Here is a 19,411-nt window from a genome sequence, read left to right as displayed (position 1 = left end):
ATAAAATATTAAAAAAAAAAAAGATATGTTCTATAGTTTGACTTGTAGAAGACTAGCAGGCTATCTGTCAGAAGGCCTTTCAGGTGTTTTACAGGCTTAGAAACTCAAATTTTCCCCACAGAGAGAATGGTCCCATTATTTAGGAGCAGATTCATACTAACCAAGCTTATATACAAATTTAACAATTTATTAATTACAACTAGTAATACAATTGTCATAAGTACAAAAATACTATTCTATGTGTAACTAGCATATCCTGAACCTGAAGTAAGCCTGTATGGGAAGCTGCATTATTCATGCACAATTGTTTGCACACTCCATGGAAGAAAAAAAAAACAAACCTAATTATTGAGGGGCAAAAAAAAAAATCTTACTCTCTTTATATATAAAGTACAGGTAGACATATAGTATATAAACAGATACCTATCTGGCATATCTGTAGTATTAAAACTTCATGGGGGGAAGCAATTCGGAAAAAGATTGTCTAAAAGGCTCCTTAGGGCTGACAGTAATGATAGAAAGCTTGAGAAATACTAGTTTAACTCCTATATTGATTCTTTCTTAAGGAATCAGAATTAGCAGGGTTAATTCTAAAGTTCAGATGTTTGATGGCATTAGGCAGATATGTGTCTCTACAATATCACAGCCTATAACAGGGTGATTATGCATGAAATTCATTGGCTAAGACTCTTTTCCTTGAATGAGCACTCAGAAAGTCAGCTTCCATTGGCTTCAAACCTTCCATTACTTCTTGGATGACTCATTTTCTTTTTGGGTATACTATACATATTCAGTATTTCTAGGGGGCCAGTCCACTTCCTAGAAAATCTTTACATATCTTGGTTGGGATCCATCACCTTCTGAGGTTGTATAAAGTAGTGGCTACAAGTTGGAGATAGAAGTCTGAATCTCTACTATGCTGTGTGTTTACACTCTCGTGAGCATCAGTTTCTGCATCAGTAAAATGGGAGTAACAACACCTCCCTTAATGGGTTTTTAAGGACTAAAATGAGAAAACATATATATAAAGCTTTGAGCAATAGCTACTTTTACTACCAAATTGGGATGAGAGCCCTGTTGTGTCATTTTGAAAGTGTGTTTGTGTGTGTGTAAATGCATGATTAAACACTGAAGACTTGGGATGCCTGGGTGGCTTAGTCGTTAAGTGTCTGCCTTCGGCTAGGGTAGTGATCCTGGGGTCCTGGGATCAAGCCCGGCATCGGGCTCCCTGCTCAGTGAGAAGTCTGCTTCTCCCTCTCCCACTCACCCTGCTTGTGTTCCCTCTCTTGCTGTCTCTTTCTCTCTCTGCCAAATAAATAAAATCTTAAAAAAGTAAAATAAATAAACAGTAAAGACTCAGAGAAAACTGTTGTCCTTGGCATGATTGTAGATTCTAGAAAATTAATAAAGTGAAAACACTAAAAATAACAAACACTAAAAAATGTGTTTTGTTGTGTAAACATAACCAATTACAGTCATTTAGGGCTATAGCTTAACATTTAAATCCTAATTATCATGCAGCAGAATAACAATTACATATATCATTAAATATGCATCAGATTAACCTCATTGTAAATTTTATTTGATTATAATAGTAAAGTACTCATTCTGTATGGTTAGAAACAGTCTTATAGTTAATTGCTCACAATGCCTAAGTCTGTTCACTATTTACATTAAGTAAATGGGACACAGCTCCTGAGTTTGTTCTGCACTGGAAGTAAAGCTGGATTATCCAACCTTGATTGCAACTATGCATTTTGTTCTGTGACCTGTGAGATAAAGTACACTCCCTTACTTATGTATACCAAGGTGCTAAAGAAGCAAGCAGCAAAAGAAACTCTATTTAATTGCTCAGTCTTCTGGAAACAGGTTTCTAGTAGGTAGATATGATTCAAATAATGAAAAAAATTCTAATGTGGAGCACTGGCCAACCTAACCCCCTACAACTTCTAAACAAGCCCCAGGGTCATCCCATGGAGCACTTCTAGAATTAGAATTACAATTATAATTTATTTGACCCCCACCACGAATTAAATATTTCATATATATATAGTCATATCCTTAAAAAACTCTTTTGAATTAGTTATTATAATTTTCATTTTACACATGAGGAAAAAAAGGCACAGAAAAATAATAATTCGCCTAAGTACTTGAAGGTGGTAAAGGGTAGTAGTTAGATTTTGTAGTTAAATTTTTTGGATAAACAGAAGTCACACAGCAGCAATACATTCCTAGTTCACCTAATGTTTTGGATTCTATCCAAAGCCTGATGACCCGGGCAGATATTCTGCACTTCGTATAGATCAAAAAGAAGTCATAAGGAAGAGGGAGAAGAGATGGGTAGCAAAAGCCTGAATTCACGGACACTCTGCTAAATGGCTATGGCATTATGAAAATCCTGACATCTGTTAACTCTTCAGTTTTAAAGAGTCAGAGGCATTTTATTAGTTACATTTGGCCAGATCTGGTTTTCATTTCATTCTGGCTGTGCTACCCCATAATTAGCTGAATTGGGGCAAGTGGCTTTACCTTTCTGAGACTTATTTTTCCTTTTTTGTAATGTAGGATGCTGCAGGGCCCTTTAGGAAATTTTTTTCCCCCTCTTGTTCACCTCTGAGATCTTTAGGGCCCTTTTCCTTAATGCAGAAGCAACCCAGACACGCCACCATGTGGCGAAATGGCTATATAGACCTCACATTTCTGTAAATAGATTAGCAGGAGTGCTTCCACCTTTCCTATGCAGAATGATCACAGTTGAGGGGGATCAAGTTAAATAAGCAGTCTAGGAACCTTCTGCAAAGAAAAGGATTGATTTCTTAACTCCTTGGACAAGGGTGGTCACAAAGAAAGATAAAGAAGGGTGGAGTACGGGGTGGGGGGGCGGTGCAGGAAGGAGGAAGGCAATGGTCCCGAATGCATGAGGCAGCAGCAGAACCTGGGGAGGCTGGAACCAGTTCCCAACTGGGCCACAGGGGGACCCTGTGCTTCTGGGAAAGTGACTTCATGTGTGTGAACTCACAGAGCTGTGAGCTAAGAGCTGTAATCCTTGAGGCTCTCGCCTTCTGTGGGGTGAAATCCTCTCTTCTGAGTGCATCACAGGAATATACCTTGCCTTGAAGAGCCCTTGTAATTAATTGGCAAAGGACTGTGCTCTAGGACCCAAATTTCTGGCTCACTTACATGCACTAGGTATACCTCAGAGCTTAAAGGAGAGGAAGTTGAAATCCAGAAGAAAGCATAGACTTTTAGACTCTCTGTTTATATCTATTTGCATGCCAAACAACAAAGAACCACCTCGCTTAGAGGAAAAATAAATATCAGATGAGATAAAATTTATAAACTCTTTCTCTTTCAGCACTCAGGACAAGAGAGTAAGCAGAAACGATAGAGAATCATTTCCATAGGAAGGGAAGCTCAGAAACTACACTTCTGATTCTAAACACAGCAGCTTAACAGTTGAAGAGGAGCTGTTGGGATATTCTGGACTCAGTCAATGGCAGCTACCTTACAGACCCTGGCAGTAGGATAAAATTTTCCCTACTGGGTTTCAAGTTCAAAGGCCAACCTCCTCCATTAAGAATGGAAGGGCTTGCGGCACTGGCTGGCTCGGTCAGTTAGGCATTTGACTCTTGATTTCCACTCAAGTCATGGTCTCAGGGTCATGGGGATCAAGTCCCGCATGGGGCTTGGAGCTCTGCAGGGAGTGTGCTTGAGATCTTTCCTCTTCCCCTCCCTCTGCCCTTACCCCCCTGCACGTGCTCGATCTCTCTCTAAAAATAAATAAAGAAAGAAAGAAAGAAAGAAAGAAAGAATAGGAGGGCTTGGAGAATGTGATATCAATTTGTTCTGAAGGTCAATCTTCAAAATATTAGTTCAACATAAACTGATCTGGGACATTATTAAGGCAAATTTCTCTCAAGATTTTTTTTTTTTCAGGGGTTCCTGGGGGGTCAGTTGGTTAAGGTGTCCCAGTCTTGATTTCTGCTCGGGTCATGATTTCAGGGTTGTGAGATCAAGCCCCATATCAGGCTCTGTGGTGGGCATAGAGCCTGTTTAAGACTCTCTCTCTCCAGGGATGCCTGGGTGACTCAGTCAGGTAATCATCTGCCTTCAGCTCAGGTCATGATCTCAGGGTCCTAGGATGGAGCCCCATGTAGGGCTCCCTGCTCAGTGGGGAGTCTGCTTCTCCCTCTCCCTCTGCCCCTCCCCTCTGCTCATGGCCTCTTGCTCTCAAGTGAATAAATAAAAAAAATATTTTAAATATTCTCTCCCTCTCCCTATGCCCACCCCCTTTTCTCTCCTTCTCAAACACCAAATCTATATATATCCCTATATCTATCTATCTATGTATTAAAAAGATGTTTTTTAGATTCCTTTATAGACATGTTTAGAAAGAGGAGAAAGAAGGCACTTGGTCATCTCTGCTATGACAAGTTAAATACAAAGTGCTCTGGAAGCATATTGTAGAGTTACTTAACCCAGAGTTTGGGGAGCGGGTGCAGTCAGGAAAGATGTTCCTGAGGAAGTGTTGTCTATGTTAAAGTGGAGGTACCTTGGCCTGAGACATTCCATTCTTTTCCTTTTTCCTTTCCTTTCCTTCCCTTCCCTCCCTTTTTTCCATTCCTTTTCCCTTCTCTCCGCCCTCCTCCCTTCCCCTCCCTTCTCTTCTCTTCCCTTCCCCTTCTTTTCTTTTTAGAGGCAGAGAGAGGTGGAGGTTGGGGCAGAGGGAGAGGGAGAGAGGGAATCTTAAGCAGGCTCCAAGCCCAGCATGGAGCCCAATGCAGGGCTTGATCTCACAACCCTGAGATCATGACCTGAGCTGAAATCAAGAGTCGGATGCTTAACCAACTGAGCCACCCAGGCACCCCCAAACTGAGACATTTCTGAGAGTGAAACAAGACAATATTACTAATTATAAGGGACAACAGGAATAAACCAGGACTTTACTGAGCAAATTGGGACTTCTGGTTACTCTATTTATAAATCATGTTCAGGTACTTGACCTCCAGTGAAAGCAGGGATCTCTTCACTTTTTACTTTATACATTTTGCCTGAGTGACTTTCTCCATACCTTTGCCTTTACTTGCTCATTTCACAAATATTTGTCCAGGATGAACTTATGGGCACAGAAGTTACAAAGAAGAAAGGACATAGTGCCTGCCCTCAAGCTCTAAAGACACACATCCAAAGAAACAATTTTAATACAGTTATACAACTTTCGTCCTGGCCTTTCCTCTGAGCTCTAATATATATCTATCATTTCCACTCAGATTGCAAAACACAAGTCCAAAACAGAACATTTAATTTCTCCTCCAAATCTGTTCTTCCTGTAGCTAGTCTTAAAATTGATGCCACTATCCACTACATTGCTAAAGGCAAAAGCCCAGAAAAGCATTGCCATAAACAGTGTTATCCTTCTTCTCACTATGCATTTTAATTTCTCCACCTTTCTTAAGCACAAGGACTAAACTGGAGCTTAGAATTGTAATGAGGGCCCAAGATCAATTGAAGCAGAAGGGTAATTTTCAGGTGCTTAAATGCTATGTTTTTAACGAATAGATCCCAGTGTTAATGTGGGATTGTTTTTTCCAGAATAGTACAACATTGATGACTCATATTCAATTTGTTGACAATCATGACATCCAGATCTAGATATATGCCCTAGTCTGTCTCGAAAAACTTCAGTTTAGGTGAGAAAGACATGAAGATAAGTCCTCAAGAGTCTGACCCTATCTCCTCTTTGTGAAGAAGGTGAGTGGTTGCAGATGTGTAAAGGTGTAGGTGAAAGATCAGTGTTGATTAACTGTTGAACAAAGGCTGTATAAAAGAACAATTATTTATTTAAAAAGTAACTTTAATGCTTCTATCATCTTATTCTCCACACAGCTGCCAGAGTGATCCTTTCAAAATAAATCTGATTACCTCTCCCACCACACACTAAGGAATCTTTCATGAGCCATCTCTGCAAGGAAACTACTCTAAAACACTTAACATTCAAATCCACACTCCTTGGCAAAATGTTTTCCAAACTGGTAAACCCTAAAAACAAATCTCCTTCAGTCAAAAAAAAAAAAAAAAAAAAAGAAAGAAAAGAAAATCTTATTCCTTTGCTCTCAACCCTTGGGAGGTACTCTACCATATCTCCCCGCAAATCCAAAGTCCAACCGTGGCTTACAAGATGATGCATGATCTGGTTTCTGCCTGTTTCGCAACTTATTTCACTAAGTTGCCGTGCTGAAGTCACACTTGTCTCCTTACTTCTTCCCCAACAGGCCAAGCAAGTCCCTATCTCAGGGCCACTGCAATTCCTGCTTCTCTTCTCCTAGTTTCCCTCTGGAAATCCACATGCTGCCTCCCTTAAAGATTAGGTTTCTGGTTATGTGCTCTTTCAATTAGGAGGCCTCCGTTGTCTACCTCATCTAAAAGACCAGGACCACATCACTCTTATTCCTTTATTCTGATTTATTTTTTTCCCATAAAACTTAACACATTACCGGGGAATTACCTCTTATTTAGTAGTATGTGTATTGTTTCATGTCAATCCCCCCCCACTATGGTATGAGGCAGAGACCGTTTTGTTCGCTGCTGAGTCCTCAGCACCTAGAACAGGGTCTGCTCTTTAAGTATTTGTTGACTAAATGACGAAATAGACTTTCGGGATACAGCAAATGTAAAACTACGATAGAATAGAGCTACTGACATGATGCATAGTAAAATGTCTGGAAGAGTATACCAAAACGTTAACTGTTTATTCAACACAGTGGGAGCCGGGGTGAATTTTCGCTTGTGTGAATTTTCTGATTATTTTTCAGAACGAATTTGTAGCCTTCATATACTAACAGATCAATCAAGAGGCCACACCAGCAGAAAATGCAAATGAATTTAAAGAGAGGTTGGGCAAAATTTATGAAAGACAGACTTCTAAATAGATGTAGGAGCCTAATGGGGAAGATAACCACGGCTTGAATCCTCTTCCCCACACTTCCCAGCCGTGTGTTCCCAAGTCACTCATAAGCCAGCCGAAATGTCTTCACCTGGAAAATGGGGACAATAATAGTGCCTACCTCATAGGTTGTTTTTGAAGATTCAATGACACCATGGATGTCACCTCCTTTGTAACAATGCCTGGCATGCAATAAATACTCGACAAATGGTAGCTATTATAGTAATCAGTAGTAGTAATAAGAGATGCTGGGACATACCTAGCCCTCAAGATTGACATCAGAGTGGACCACCACATCCTCTCATCATTGCGCCTCAGTCTGGGCCCCTGAAGCCCAAAGAGGGGATGGTTCTTCCCAAAGAAGAGAATTTCCACGTTCCAGAAGCGTCTGAATAAGACGTACCCTGTTTACCCTCACACCGTTCAGTCTGGTTAATCCACGAGCAGCACTGCAAGACCCGCTCGTCCTCGGCTGCCTTCGCGGCCACAGGGGCGGGCAGGGGGTAGTGGGAATGTTAGAAACACAAAAGCAGGACGGTACCGGCCCGCTCCACCTCACCGCGCTCTGGAGCGGATTGAACGGCGGCGCCACGCACTGGCAAGCCTCTGGCGACCGGCAACGCGCCTCACGCCAAAGGGACTGCTGCCCGGACTCAAGTCAGGCAGGCTGCTCCGTCCGCCCTACTCCCCGGGCCTCCACCAGAGAACAGCGGCAAGCGCGCGGCGAGGCCGGGGCGCGGGCCGAGGGCCGAGGGCCGAGGGGGTGGCAGTGCGGGGCCGCAAGGGCCGGGGAGGGGCGGCGGCGCGCTCGCGCCTGGGCCGCTCGAGAGCGAGCACGTACCCCCGGGGGCGCGCGCGGCTGGCGGCTCCTCGGCGCGGAGGAGGGGGACGCGGCGAGGTGAGGCACGAGGTGCTGTGGGGCGGGTGGGGACGGGGCGCGATCCCCTCTAGCGGCCGAGGGGGTGGCGTGGACGGCGAGGGGCGGTGGCGACAGGGGCGGGCTTCGGGCCCTGGGCTCGGGGGAAAACGCGGCGGGCGGGCGGGCGGGCCGGCGGAGCTGGGCCACGCTGCGTTTGGGGGAGGGCGGCGCGGGCTCGGCCTGACCCGTCGGTCCCGCCCCGCGGCGTGCCTAGCGCGCCCCACCCCCTGGGCGGCCCTGCGCGGCCCCGCGCGGCCCCAGCCCCGGGATTCCTGTCTCTGCGGTGGCGCGCCTAATTACGCCGGGAACAGACGCCCTAGTGTCTTTGCACCTGACCGACGTTACTTTCCGAGTTTTCAAGTCGGCCTTGCACGCTAGATAGTTCACCTCCATTTTGGAGCTGAGGCCGAACTGAGACTCAGGTAAAATGACTTGCCCAAGATCATACAGCTTAAGGAACGAGGTGAGGAGCTCCGCTTTGTCTGCAAAACTCCAAACCCTGCACCTGTCCCCTGCATCACAGCGAATGCCAGTCTTCCTCCTCCCAGTGGCTCTGAATTTGGCAGATGTTAATTTGGAGCTACCACCCATCCTTTCATGAACGTCAGTGTCAGAAATGCCTCTCGTGAGAAGAAAGGAGAGGAAGAAGAATCTGCTTATTGGAATAATGTGCTTATGACATGGCATGTTTATGCGTTTTTTACTTAACCATCTCTTTTTTTTTTAAATGATTTTCTTTATTTATTTGAGAGAGAGTAGGAGAGATAGCATGAGAGGGGAGAAGGTCAGAGGGAAAAGCAGACTCCCCACGGAGCTGAGAGCCCGACGTGGGAGTTGACCCTAGGGCGCTGGGATCATGACCTGAGCTGAAGGCAGTTGCTTAACCAACTGAGTCACCCAGGCGCCCCTTAGCCATCTCTTTTAACCTTTGTTGAAGTGTTGCTTCTGCTCACTACTTTTAAGACATGTGCAAGTAGCAGTCTTTCAGAGCTTCACTTCTTTAAAAAAGCAGCATGCCTGAAGGCTGTGAGGAATCGGGAGATAATCCACATACAGTGAGCGGTACCAGAGTACCTGGCATATGAGAAAAGTTCAGTAAATTTTGGCCTTTTTTTTTTTTTTAATTACAGAGCGCATAATACCTTTTGCTAAACCCATTTTTCTTCAGAGACTAACTTTTCCTGGGACTAGAGCAGGGGGAGAACCATTCCTATCCCAGCCCACTTAAGAAAAGACAAGTTCATTGATAGCCATGTTATCTGAATGTCATATAGCCTTAAGGATGAATTATACCCCAAGCTCAGAGTACCAGGTGGAAGAAGTCACTCCAGGAGAACTAAAGATGAATTCACCTTTTGTAAAACTAACATTTGTCCATTACATTTTCTTTATTGAGTTCTTTCTCTGTGTTTGGCACTTTGAAGCGTACAGATGTGTATTGGATAGTAGTCCCTGCTTTCATTTAGTCTAGATATGGGAAAAAATATGCATTCAGAAGTAATCCTCACAAAGTAGAATGGGATGCCAGAAAAGAGATAGCCAAGAAGCTGTGGGACCATAGAAGGAGAAGTGTTTTCTTGACTTAGGGTGAAGTATGACTTCATTTCTGCCTTCAAGAAAATACTTTATACTCTTGTTCAAACATTAAGTATTTGTTCAAAGAGTAAGTGACCAAATGTTTGTCGTCATAGGGTTCCTTGGTTTCTAGTAATAGAAAGTCATTCAAATTAAAGTATTATTAGAAAGATAAAAAAATGGGAAAAAATCCAAACAGTTGGGCCATCCTTGGGGATGAGTATCTCAATAGCCAGAGCTCATGGACCAAATTCTTTGATTAATGAATGACTGGGTTCCAATTGACTTCTGTCCTTGTATGTCTTACACAAGATTAAGATTTTTCCTTTATTGGGGTGCCTTGGTGGCTCAGTGGGTTAAAGCCTCTGCCTTAGGCTTGGGTCAAGATCCAGGGTCCTGGGATCCAGCCCAGCATCGGGCTCTCTGCTTGCAGGGGGAGCCTGCTTCCCCACCGCCGCCCCCTCTGCCTGCCTCTTTGCCTGCTTGTGATCTCTGTCAAATAAATACATTAAATCTTAAAAAAAAAGAAAAGCTTTTTTTTAAGATTTAATGTATTTATTTGACAGAGACACAGCGGGAAAGGGAACATAAGCAGGGGGAGTGGAAGAGGGAGAAGCAGGCTTCCCGTTGAGCAGAGAGCCCGATGCGGGGCTCGATCCCAGGACCCTGGGATCATGACCTGAGTGGAAGCATATGCTTAACGACTGAGCCACCTAGGCGCCCCAAGATTAAGATTTTCACAGGAGATCTGGCTACTTTAGCTATAAAGGTGAGGTATACAGTACCCACCAGAACCATATGAAATGTGGGTGAGTCAGTTTCTCAACGGAAAGAGGGTTAAGGAGAGAAGTGATAATGCATAGAGAAAAACAATAGTTGTTTATTAGAGGTATGTAGCCTTTATAGAGAGCCAGGTACCACTGTGTCTTATTTATATGGATTTTGGTATTTAATCTTAATAAGGACATAGATACTATTTTTCATCCCCATTTTACAGAGTGGGACACAAGGTTTATAAAGACAATAATAATTGGGGAGCCTAGCTGGCTCAGTCAGAAGAGTGTGTAACTCTTGATCTCAGAGTCATGGGTTCCAACTCCACATTGGGTGTAGAGATTACTTAAAACAGGGGCACCTGGGTGGCTCAGTTGATTTAAGTGTCTGAGTCTTTTTTTTTTTTTTTTAAGATTTTATTTATTTATTTATTTTTGACAGAGAGAGAGAGAGAGAGAGAGAGCGAGCGCGAGCGCGCGCGCGCATGTGCGCGCGAGAGCAAAAGAGGGAACACAGCAGGGGGAGTGGGAGAGGGAGAAGCAGGCTTCCTGCCAAGCAGGGAGCCCAATGCAGGGCTTGATCCCGGGACTCTGGAATCATGACCTGAGTCAAAGGCAGAAGTGTCTGACTCTTGATTTGGGCTCAGGTCATGATCTTGGGGTCCTGGGATCAAGCCCTGTGTCGGGCTCTGTGATCAGTGGGGAGTCTACTTGAGATTTTCTCTCTCCCTCTGCCCCTCCTGCTGCTCTCACATGCACTTTCTCTCTCTCTCTTTAAAATAAGTACATCTTAAAAAAAAAACCTTAAGACAAAATTTAAAAAAAGATAAAATAATTTGCTTAGCATTACAAAGCTAGGATGTGGTAGCACTGAATACGTTGCATTGTCTTCTTTGCATCTTGTCCCTTTGAATTATTTTCTGATCCATATACCACTTCTGTTTGTTCATAGGGGTCATCAAACTTTGGTGTATGTGTTGGCCAGTTTTGACATCTCCTTGAAGGAGCGCTGCATTGAGGAAGATCAAAACAAGACTGTTTGCAAATTTTAGGGAATGGACCGTTTGGGTTCCTTTAGCAGTAAGTATAGTGGGAACAAGTCCCAGGTGAATATTAACAGCAAACTCAAGTTCAAAGAAGAAAAATAAGCACTTTGAAGTTAAAGCCGTATGAATCTGATCCTAAAGGAATAAGAATACCAAATCAAAATAAAATTAACCAATACTTAATTGATTGCCCACTAAACACATGACACAAACATATAACCCTAGGTCTTGTAAGAAAACTATGCTCAGGCATAATATGATTAACCTACAGTTTAATTTAAGAAAGCAGTTGGATTTCTCTTTAGAACCAATAACATATTTTAGATGCCTTGATAAAAAATTAAGTCAGTGGTAGAACAAAAGACATGCTTCTCTACCCCTTCCCTTTTAGGGGGAATTTGTGCTCTAAGAGTGAACCACAGTATTATAATAATAATGCAGAAAATTATGCTGTGTGTGTGAAATAAATTCAGGCAGCCATAGCTATGGAGAAAAAAATACACTGCCTTTTTTTTGTTTCTGACGATAAGAGATTTGGCAGAAATAGAAATTCTATTGTTAGATGTTAGTAGTGTTCCAATGAGAAGAAACAGAAAGCCACTTTTTAGGATATTGTTTCCTTTTCACCAATTTCTTAAAGAACCTCATATTTACTCTCTCATCACACCTATCTATATAAAGTTAGGACAGAATGAAGTCTTCAAAACATCTAGTTCAAATCTCTCATTTTACACATGAAGACAACCTAAATGAATTTTCCTGATGCTAAAAAATGTAAACTGAAGGGCGCCTGGGTGGCTCAGTGGGTTAAGCCACTGCCTTCGGCTCAGGTCATGATCTCAGAGTCCTGGGATCGAGTCCCGCATCGGGCTCTCTGCTCAGCAGGGAGCCTGCTTCCTCCTCTCTCTCTGCCTGCCTCTCTGCCTGCTTGTGATCTCTCTCTGTCAAATAAATAAATCTTTAAAAAAAAAAAAAAAGTAAACTGAAACCACTCCCATTCCCTTTTTTAAAATACTAAAAAAAAAATAAATTATTTTTAAACTTTTTATTTGGAAATAATTTCAAATTTACAAGAAAGTTGGAAGAATAACAATCATACAAAAAATCCTCATAGGCCCTTTATTAATTTCTTACTCCATTTGTGTGTTTTGTTTCTCTGTAAATATATATACTGTATATAATACATATTTATATGTTCTTTTATGTGTAAGTAGATATGGATACCCCCCTTTTTTTTCCCAGAATCTTTTAATGGTAAGGGACATTACATCATGGCCCTTTACCCCTAAGCATTGTAGTGTTTATTTCCTGAGAATAGAGATATTCTATTTTTTAACTTCAGTAGGGTTATGAACTAGTAAATTTAACATCCATGAAATAGTTTTATCCGATTTGCCATCTAGTTCATTCAGTTTGTAAGTTGACTCAGCAATGTTCTTTATGGTGTTTTTTTCCTTCTAATACAGGACACAGTCAGGAGTCAGGTCTTACCTTAAGTTCCCGTGTTTCTTTAGTTTTCTTTTTTTTTCTTTAAAGATTTTATTTATTTATTTATTTATTTGAGAGAGAGAGAGAGAGCGCATGAGTGGAGAAGGTCAGAGGGAGAAGCAGACACCCTGCAGAGCTGGGAGCCTGATGCAGGACGACTTGAGCCGAAGGCAGTGGCTTTAAACCAACTGAGCCACCCAGGCGCCCTCTGTAGCCTCCTTTAAACTGAAACATTTCCACAGCCTTTGTCTTTAGTGACATTCACACTTTTGAAGAAGACAGGCTCTTCCTCTCTCCCCCTTTTTTAAATTGAAGTTTCTTGGTTTTTTGTTGTTTTATTGAGGTTTGTTTGGTCTTGTTCTACACCTCATTGGTGATAATCATCTTGAAAACCCAGTTATGGTGTCTCTTTGTATAATTTGTATTTTTCCCTTGGGTATAATAACCCATAAGGATATACTTTCAGGCCATAAAGTATTGCATTTCTCATCAAAATTTCTCCCTGGATTTAATATCCGTTATGATTTTTCCTTAATCCAGTCTTTACTGTCATGCAAAATGATGATTTTTTTCAAATCCAGCACTCTCACATTTGCTGCTTAGCACTTACAGAATTATATATGTTATACAGCTATATGTATTACATGTAATATATATAATACATATTATGTAATTTCTTGATTATATAATCAAGAGACCTGTCTCTCTTATTTCATTGATGTATTTATTGTAAGCGTGGACATGCGAATTCCTATTTTTTCAAGGGTTTATAATTCATTATCATACTTGTTTTGGTTCTCAGATTGTCCCAGTTTGACCTCTGTAATCTCCTTTATTCTGGCTCCTACGTCCTTAATAACACCCATCACTTTTTTGAGCATCTCCTTACCTTTTGGCCACATGTTCTGGGTGCATCTCTTATCTTTCTTGCCCCAGCCCTGGAATCAGCCACTCCCCTGAGGAGCCTTGGTTCCATTTTTTTTTTTTTTAGATTTTTATTTATTTATTTGACAGAGAGAGAGATCACACAAATAGGGGATAGGGGGAGCTGTAGGCAGAGGGAGAGGGAGAAGCAGACTCCCTGCTGAGTTAGGGAGTCTGATGCAGGGCTCGATCCTAGGACCCCGGGATCACCAAGCAAGCCAAAGTCAGACGCTTAAATGACTGAGGCATCCAGGCACCCTGCCCTGGTTCATTTTAATGAAGACTAATATTAGAGACCAAGATCTGGTCATTGCTACTAGCATGTTTTGTATTTTGGCTCTTAGACCTACAGAGCTGTGAAATATCTGTGATACATGCTATGTACATATACACCAACATACATACATATTTACCCATACATACACTTTTAAGAAATAGTGAGTTCCCATTGATACCTCCAGTTCATCTTCATAAGCTTTTTTCTTGTTTTGCCCCATTCCTTATTTGTGTGTCTTTTCCTTGGTGAGAACCTTGGCACCCAACATCAGCACAGTCTTCTTATACATCCAAAATTGTGTCAGAGTTGCTTTTCACATATCACTACATGAAACAGACCTCCTTCAATAAGTTCAGGATTTGTTAGCATCATCGAAGACTGAAGTTATATTGTTAAATGTCCATAAGCTGTTTAGATTTTTTTTTTCCTTTTTAGTGTGGTTATAGTATTCTTTTGAAATACTATTAGGTGCATCTGTTCATACTACTTTCAGTTTTCCCTTTCTATATTTACTAATTCAATTTTTTTAAATTCAAGGAACATAACTACAATTCCAAATGCCAAAACTGTAGAAAAATATATATTTGGAAAATTGTTACTCCTTCCTATGTCTCTTTCACTCCATTCCGTTCCCTCTCCCCCAGACCCTTGTAGGTATCCAACTTCATTGTTCTCTAGTTTAACTGTCCTCTATTTCTTTTTGCAAAGATAATTGGACACACATATGTTTGGGGTTTTTTCCCCCATTTTGTACAGGAAAGATAGCATGCTATGTACGCTTTTTAAAAATTTTTTTTTTTTTCACTTGAAAGTATCTTCTGGAAATACTGTTTTAGTTTGTAAAGGTTGTTCTCATTCCTTTTTTTTTAATAGTTGCGTAGTACTCCATGGTCGGGGTACTCCATAGTTTGTTCAACTACTCTCCAGGGCTTGGATATATCTAGGTAGTCTTTTTTAATGCCAGATAGTGTTCTAATGTATTCCCATCAGCAGTATATGAGAATGCCTCTTTCTCTCCATTCTTACTAAGAAAGTATTATTAAGACTTGTAGTTTTTGCCAGTCTGATGGGTGACAGGTTATATCTCTGTGTAACTCTCTCTTATGAGTGAAGTTGAGTGTCTTTTCATATGTTTAAGGGCCATTTTTTTGTCTTTCTCTTTTTTTCTAATTATCTCTTCATTTCTTTTGCAATAGGATTTTTATTCTTTTTTTCTCCCCTCAGTTTTTAAGTTTTTATCATTGTATATTGGGAACTTTAGCCCTTTATCTGTAATACGCTTTCAAATATTTTCTTATAGCTTATTTGCCCTTTTATCTTGCATATGGTGTTTTTTTGCCAAGGACATTTTTTGCTTGTGTTGTGTAATCAAATTTATTAATTTTTCATTGCCTTTAGATTTTGAATGATGATTTTTTAAAAAGCCTTTCCTTACTCTTAGGTTATAGAAGAGTTCTAGAATATCTTTGTGAAGGATAGTTTGGCTGTGTATATCAATATGTGTGTTCAACAGTTCTAGTTCTAGAAAAATACATATTCCAAGGAACACAACAGCATTTTTCATAAATAGCAAAAAATTAGAAACAACATAAATGCCCACCAGTAGAGAAGAGATTTGATTAGTTGTTCTCAACCATACAAGACCCCATGTTTTCCTTTTATAATATTTTTAGAGCCCATTTACTCTTTGGAAACGAAATGCCTAGATAATATAACACATCTATACCCATGATGTCAAAGAAACAGAAATAATAATACCCTAACTATAATACAAAGGATAAACAAAAGAGAATAATAAACTAATGTAATTTATTATAAAGTAATATGTATCTCAATATGTTTAGACACTATTTCAGTAGAAGACATAATGACTTAAGTAGTCAGATGCTTGCACCCATATGTTGAATCACTGTGAATCTTACAACTACAAAAGCACAGTGATTCATGTGTGTTGTATTGGTGACTCAGAAATCCCACAAGCTTGAATAACTCTTGGTAAAGTTCTGAACAAAACAAGATATAATCTCCTGTAGAAGTAGATGCAGTTGCCTTCCTGGAAAATTCAATATATATTAAAACTGTCAAAAACATTTTGTTTTATAGGTAACATGGAATTGTGTTCTAGGTTATGTAATTATGAACAGGTTTCTCACCAGCTTTGAATGTCTGGTAGGATATTTGAAAGTTGTACAGGACATGGATCACTTCTTTGTTGTGTAGGAATGTCTTTTTTTTTTTTTTAAGATTTTATTTATTTATTCGACAGAGATCACAAGAGAGGCAGGCAGAGAAAGAGGGGGAAGCAGGCTCCCTGCTGAGCAGAAAGCCCGATGAGGGGCTCGATCCCCAGGACTCGGGGATCATGACCAAGCCTAAGGCAGAGGCTTTAACCCACTGAGCCACCCAGGCTCCCCATTGTGTAGGAATGTATTGAGCCATGTAGGGCATCTAGCATCCCTGGTCCTCACCTGCTAAATGCCAGTAGTACTCTCTAGTCCTTGTGGCAACAAAAAAAGCATTTCCTCAGATTTCCAAAATGCCTTCCTAAGGGACAGTTGAAAACTATTAGGTTAGCTGATGGGTACAATGGAATATTATTCATACATTAAAAGGAACAAGGAAGATGTACACGTAAGGTCATGAAGGATATTGACAGTATATATCATCAAGTGAAAAAGCCTACAAAACATCGTGTATAGTATCACTTTTGTTAAAATATGTACATACGCATCCATTGAAGAAAGGTTAGAACTCAAAACATTAATAAGGATGACTTTATGCTTTTGTTGTCTAAAATTCTTAAAACTATAAATTGGGTTACTTTTACAAAATAATTACTTCTTGATGTAAGGGTTTAAAAGCTCTTTGCTTTGGTCAGTGACAGATTTTTTTCTTGAGGAAAGAAAAACAGCTTATATCATTAAAAGGATGTAAGGAAGAAGGTAATTTGGTAAAAATTGTCATCTGACATTTAATTTAAAACAACTTTGTTCTTCCATGTCAAAATTTAAAATGGGAGAAGCGGGGTAGTTGCTGTTCTATACACTTATTTTGAAGCTATTGCCAGGACTATGTTTCTTTCCCCTGTTGTTTTCCTCCAGGTCTTCATTTAGAAACAAATGAAAAGAAATTTTTAAAAAAGGAAACAAATGAAAAGAACAATAATCATCACTTGAAGGGGAAAGGTGCCTTGAAGAGTATTTCTTGGGTTTTAGGAAGGAAAGTGCTATTACAGAATGTGAGAAATCCTGCCTCAGGCCAAGCAGATTAAATTCTTTCATCTACCTTCAAAGCCTGTATTTTCTTAGACTCCTGCTGTTCAGGAGCCTAACTCCTTCTGAGCAACTTCTCTAGGTTGCCTTGGCTCTAGAGAGGCAGAGTTTAGGGCAACCAGGGACACACGGTATCTGCTTTTTTTTTTTTTTAATCACTTTAGACAATTTAGATTTTACTTCTTGCCTTAATATTTTAGAGACAATACAGTAACAATCATTGAAACTATAGGAAGGTGAGCTAATCTCTCTACTTACCATGAGAGAAAGGGAGCTTTCCTGGGTTTAAGTCTCAACTCAGATATACAGTAGTACATCGCAAACAGATACTTAAAGGAGTTTTTCACCCCAACTTTTTTTTTTTTTAAAGATTTATTTATTTATTTGGCAGACAGAAATCACAAGGAGGCAGAGAGGCAGGCAGAGAGAGAGGAGGAAGCAGTCACCCCAACTTTTTATTATGAAAATTTGCAAACTTACAGAAAAGTCGAAAGAACAGTACAGTTGGCCACTACCTACATTCAACAATCATTAACATTTGTCACATTTGATTTATCTAAAAATATATGTGTGTGTTGTGTAAGTATGTGACATTTTCTCTCCTGGAAAAATAACTAGGAGGGAAAGCTTATGTTTGTAAATTTCTCTGCAGGGATCCTATCTACTTAAATGCCATTTATAGTAGTAGATCCTACTACAGGAAGGAACAAAGCTGCCTTGAAAGAAAAACGTAATTTTTGTTTTTTCTTATTTAGAATGAGCTCATCTTGTCTCCAAGACAAGCTGAATCTTCTGCAGAGCTCACCACCTATGTAGTTATTTGCAGATTTTCACCTTCTTACCGTTTGGTAATGCATATCATGTTTTTCTTTCTGTTCTAGATGATCCCTCTGATAAGCCACCTTGCCGAGGCTGCTCCTCCTACCTCATGGAGCCTTATATCAAGTGTGCTGAATGTGGGCCGCCTCCTTTTTTCCTGTGCTTACAGGTAACTTTTCCATTACACAGTTCACCAGTGAAAAGTTGGGGAAAAGAGCAGTTGGATCACATAGACTGTTGAATATTCTACATCTCTATATCAGCTTAATGCTCAACATTGCTTTTGCCAGGAGATTTAAAGTATTGAGACTAAAGGGACTGCAGGTTGGCTCAGTTGGTTGGGTGTCTGCCTTTGGTCATGATCTCGGTGTCCTGGGATTGAGCCCTACGTAAGGCTCCCTGCTCAGCGAGCAGCCTGCTTCTCCCTCTCCCACTCCCCTGCTTGTGCTTTCTCACTCTCTGTGAAATAAATAAATAAAAACCTTTTAAAAAAATAAAAATAAAGTATTGGGACTCCGAGAAACAGAATTGGAGGATTATTCCTTTTGATAGCACCAATGACACTGTTACTGAAGAGTGATCTTTGGGCAGGTGACAAGGGAGCAAGTCATTCTGTGGATGATGATAGTAATAATACTAATTACAAGTGCTAACTCTGTTGTCGAGCACTCTTTTGAGTAATTTGCGTAAATTAACCTTTAGTTCATCACTATAACCCTATGAAGTAGGTATGATTAGCATCCCCATTTTATAGAGAGAACTCAGGCAAAGAGAGTTTAAATAATTTGCTCAAGGTCACAGAGCAAATACCATATTTTATTGGATCCAAGATGCTATTGATTATAAGAAGCATCCCAGTTTTAAAAATGACAAATGGCTGATGGAAATTGTAATACCCTTTTTATTATAAGATGAAGCCTCATTATAGAGTTTATAAAATATGAAAAAATACATGTCTTAGATTTGCCTAAATACTTTAAGTTTGGAACCAGGTTTCAAATTTACTCTTAGTCTGATTCCAGGGCTTATGCTTTTTTTTTTAAAGGTTTTATTTATTTATTTGACAGACAGAGATCACAAGTAGGCAGAGAAGCAGGCAGAGAGAGGAGGAAGCAGGCTCCCCATCGAGCAGAGAGCCCAATGTGGGGCTCGATCCCAGGACCCTGCTTTAACCCACTGAGCCACCCAGGCGCCCCAGGGCTTATGCTCTTATCAAAAGAGGAGATGTCCTAGGAAAAAGTCAGCTTTTCAGATTATTTTTTCCTCTGTGAGGGCCACTGAAGAGCTGTGATCAGGTATATAACCATCCGCTTGTGGCTGCAGACAAGATTAAATGAATTCTTAAAAACTCATCCTAAGAGTAGAGTACCTCCAA

General features: G+C 40.5%; 1 protein-coding gene across 1 annotated transcript in view; it reads left to right on the top strand.

The window, feature by feature from the left end:
• The first annotated feature begins 7,794 nt into the window (after positions 1-7,794).
• Positions 7,795-19,411, top strand: part of TADA2A (transcriptional adaptor 2A) — a 51,307-nt gene continuing 39,690 nt past the window's right edge. The window contains exons 1-3 of the mRNA XM_032843228.1: positions 7,795-7,841; positions 11,163-11,290; positions 18,099-18,205. Of these exons, the coding sequence (XP_032699119.1) occupies positions 11,266-11,290; positions 18,099-18,205 (132 nt within the window). The 5' untranslated portion in view covers positions 7,795-7,841; positions 11,163-11,265. The remainder of the gene's footprint in view (positions 7,842-11,162; positions 11,291-18,098; positions 18,206-19,411) is intronic.

The sequence above is a fragment of the Lontra canadensis genome, unplaced genomic scaffold, assembly GCF_010015895.1.
Source record: "Lontra canadensis isolate GAN:19392208 unplaced genomic scaffold, GSC_riverotter_1.0 scaffold137, whole genome shotgun sequence".
NCBI classification, from domain to species: domain Eukaryota; kingdom Metazoa; phylum Chordata; class Mammalia; order Carnivora; family Mustelidae; genus Lontra; species Lontra canadensis.
Note: the sequence above shows the minus strand (reverse complement) of the source record. Positions and strands in the feature narration are given on the sequence as shown.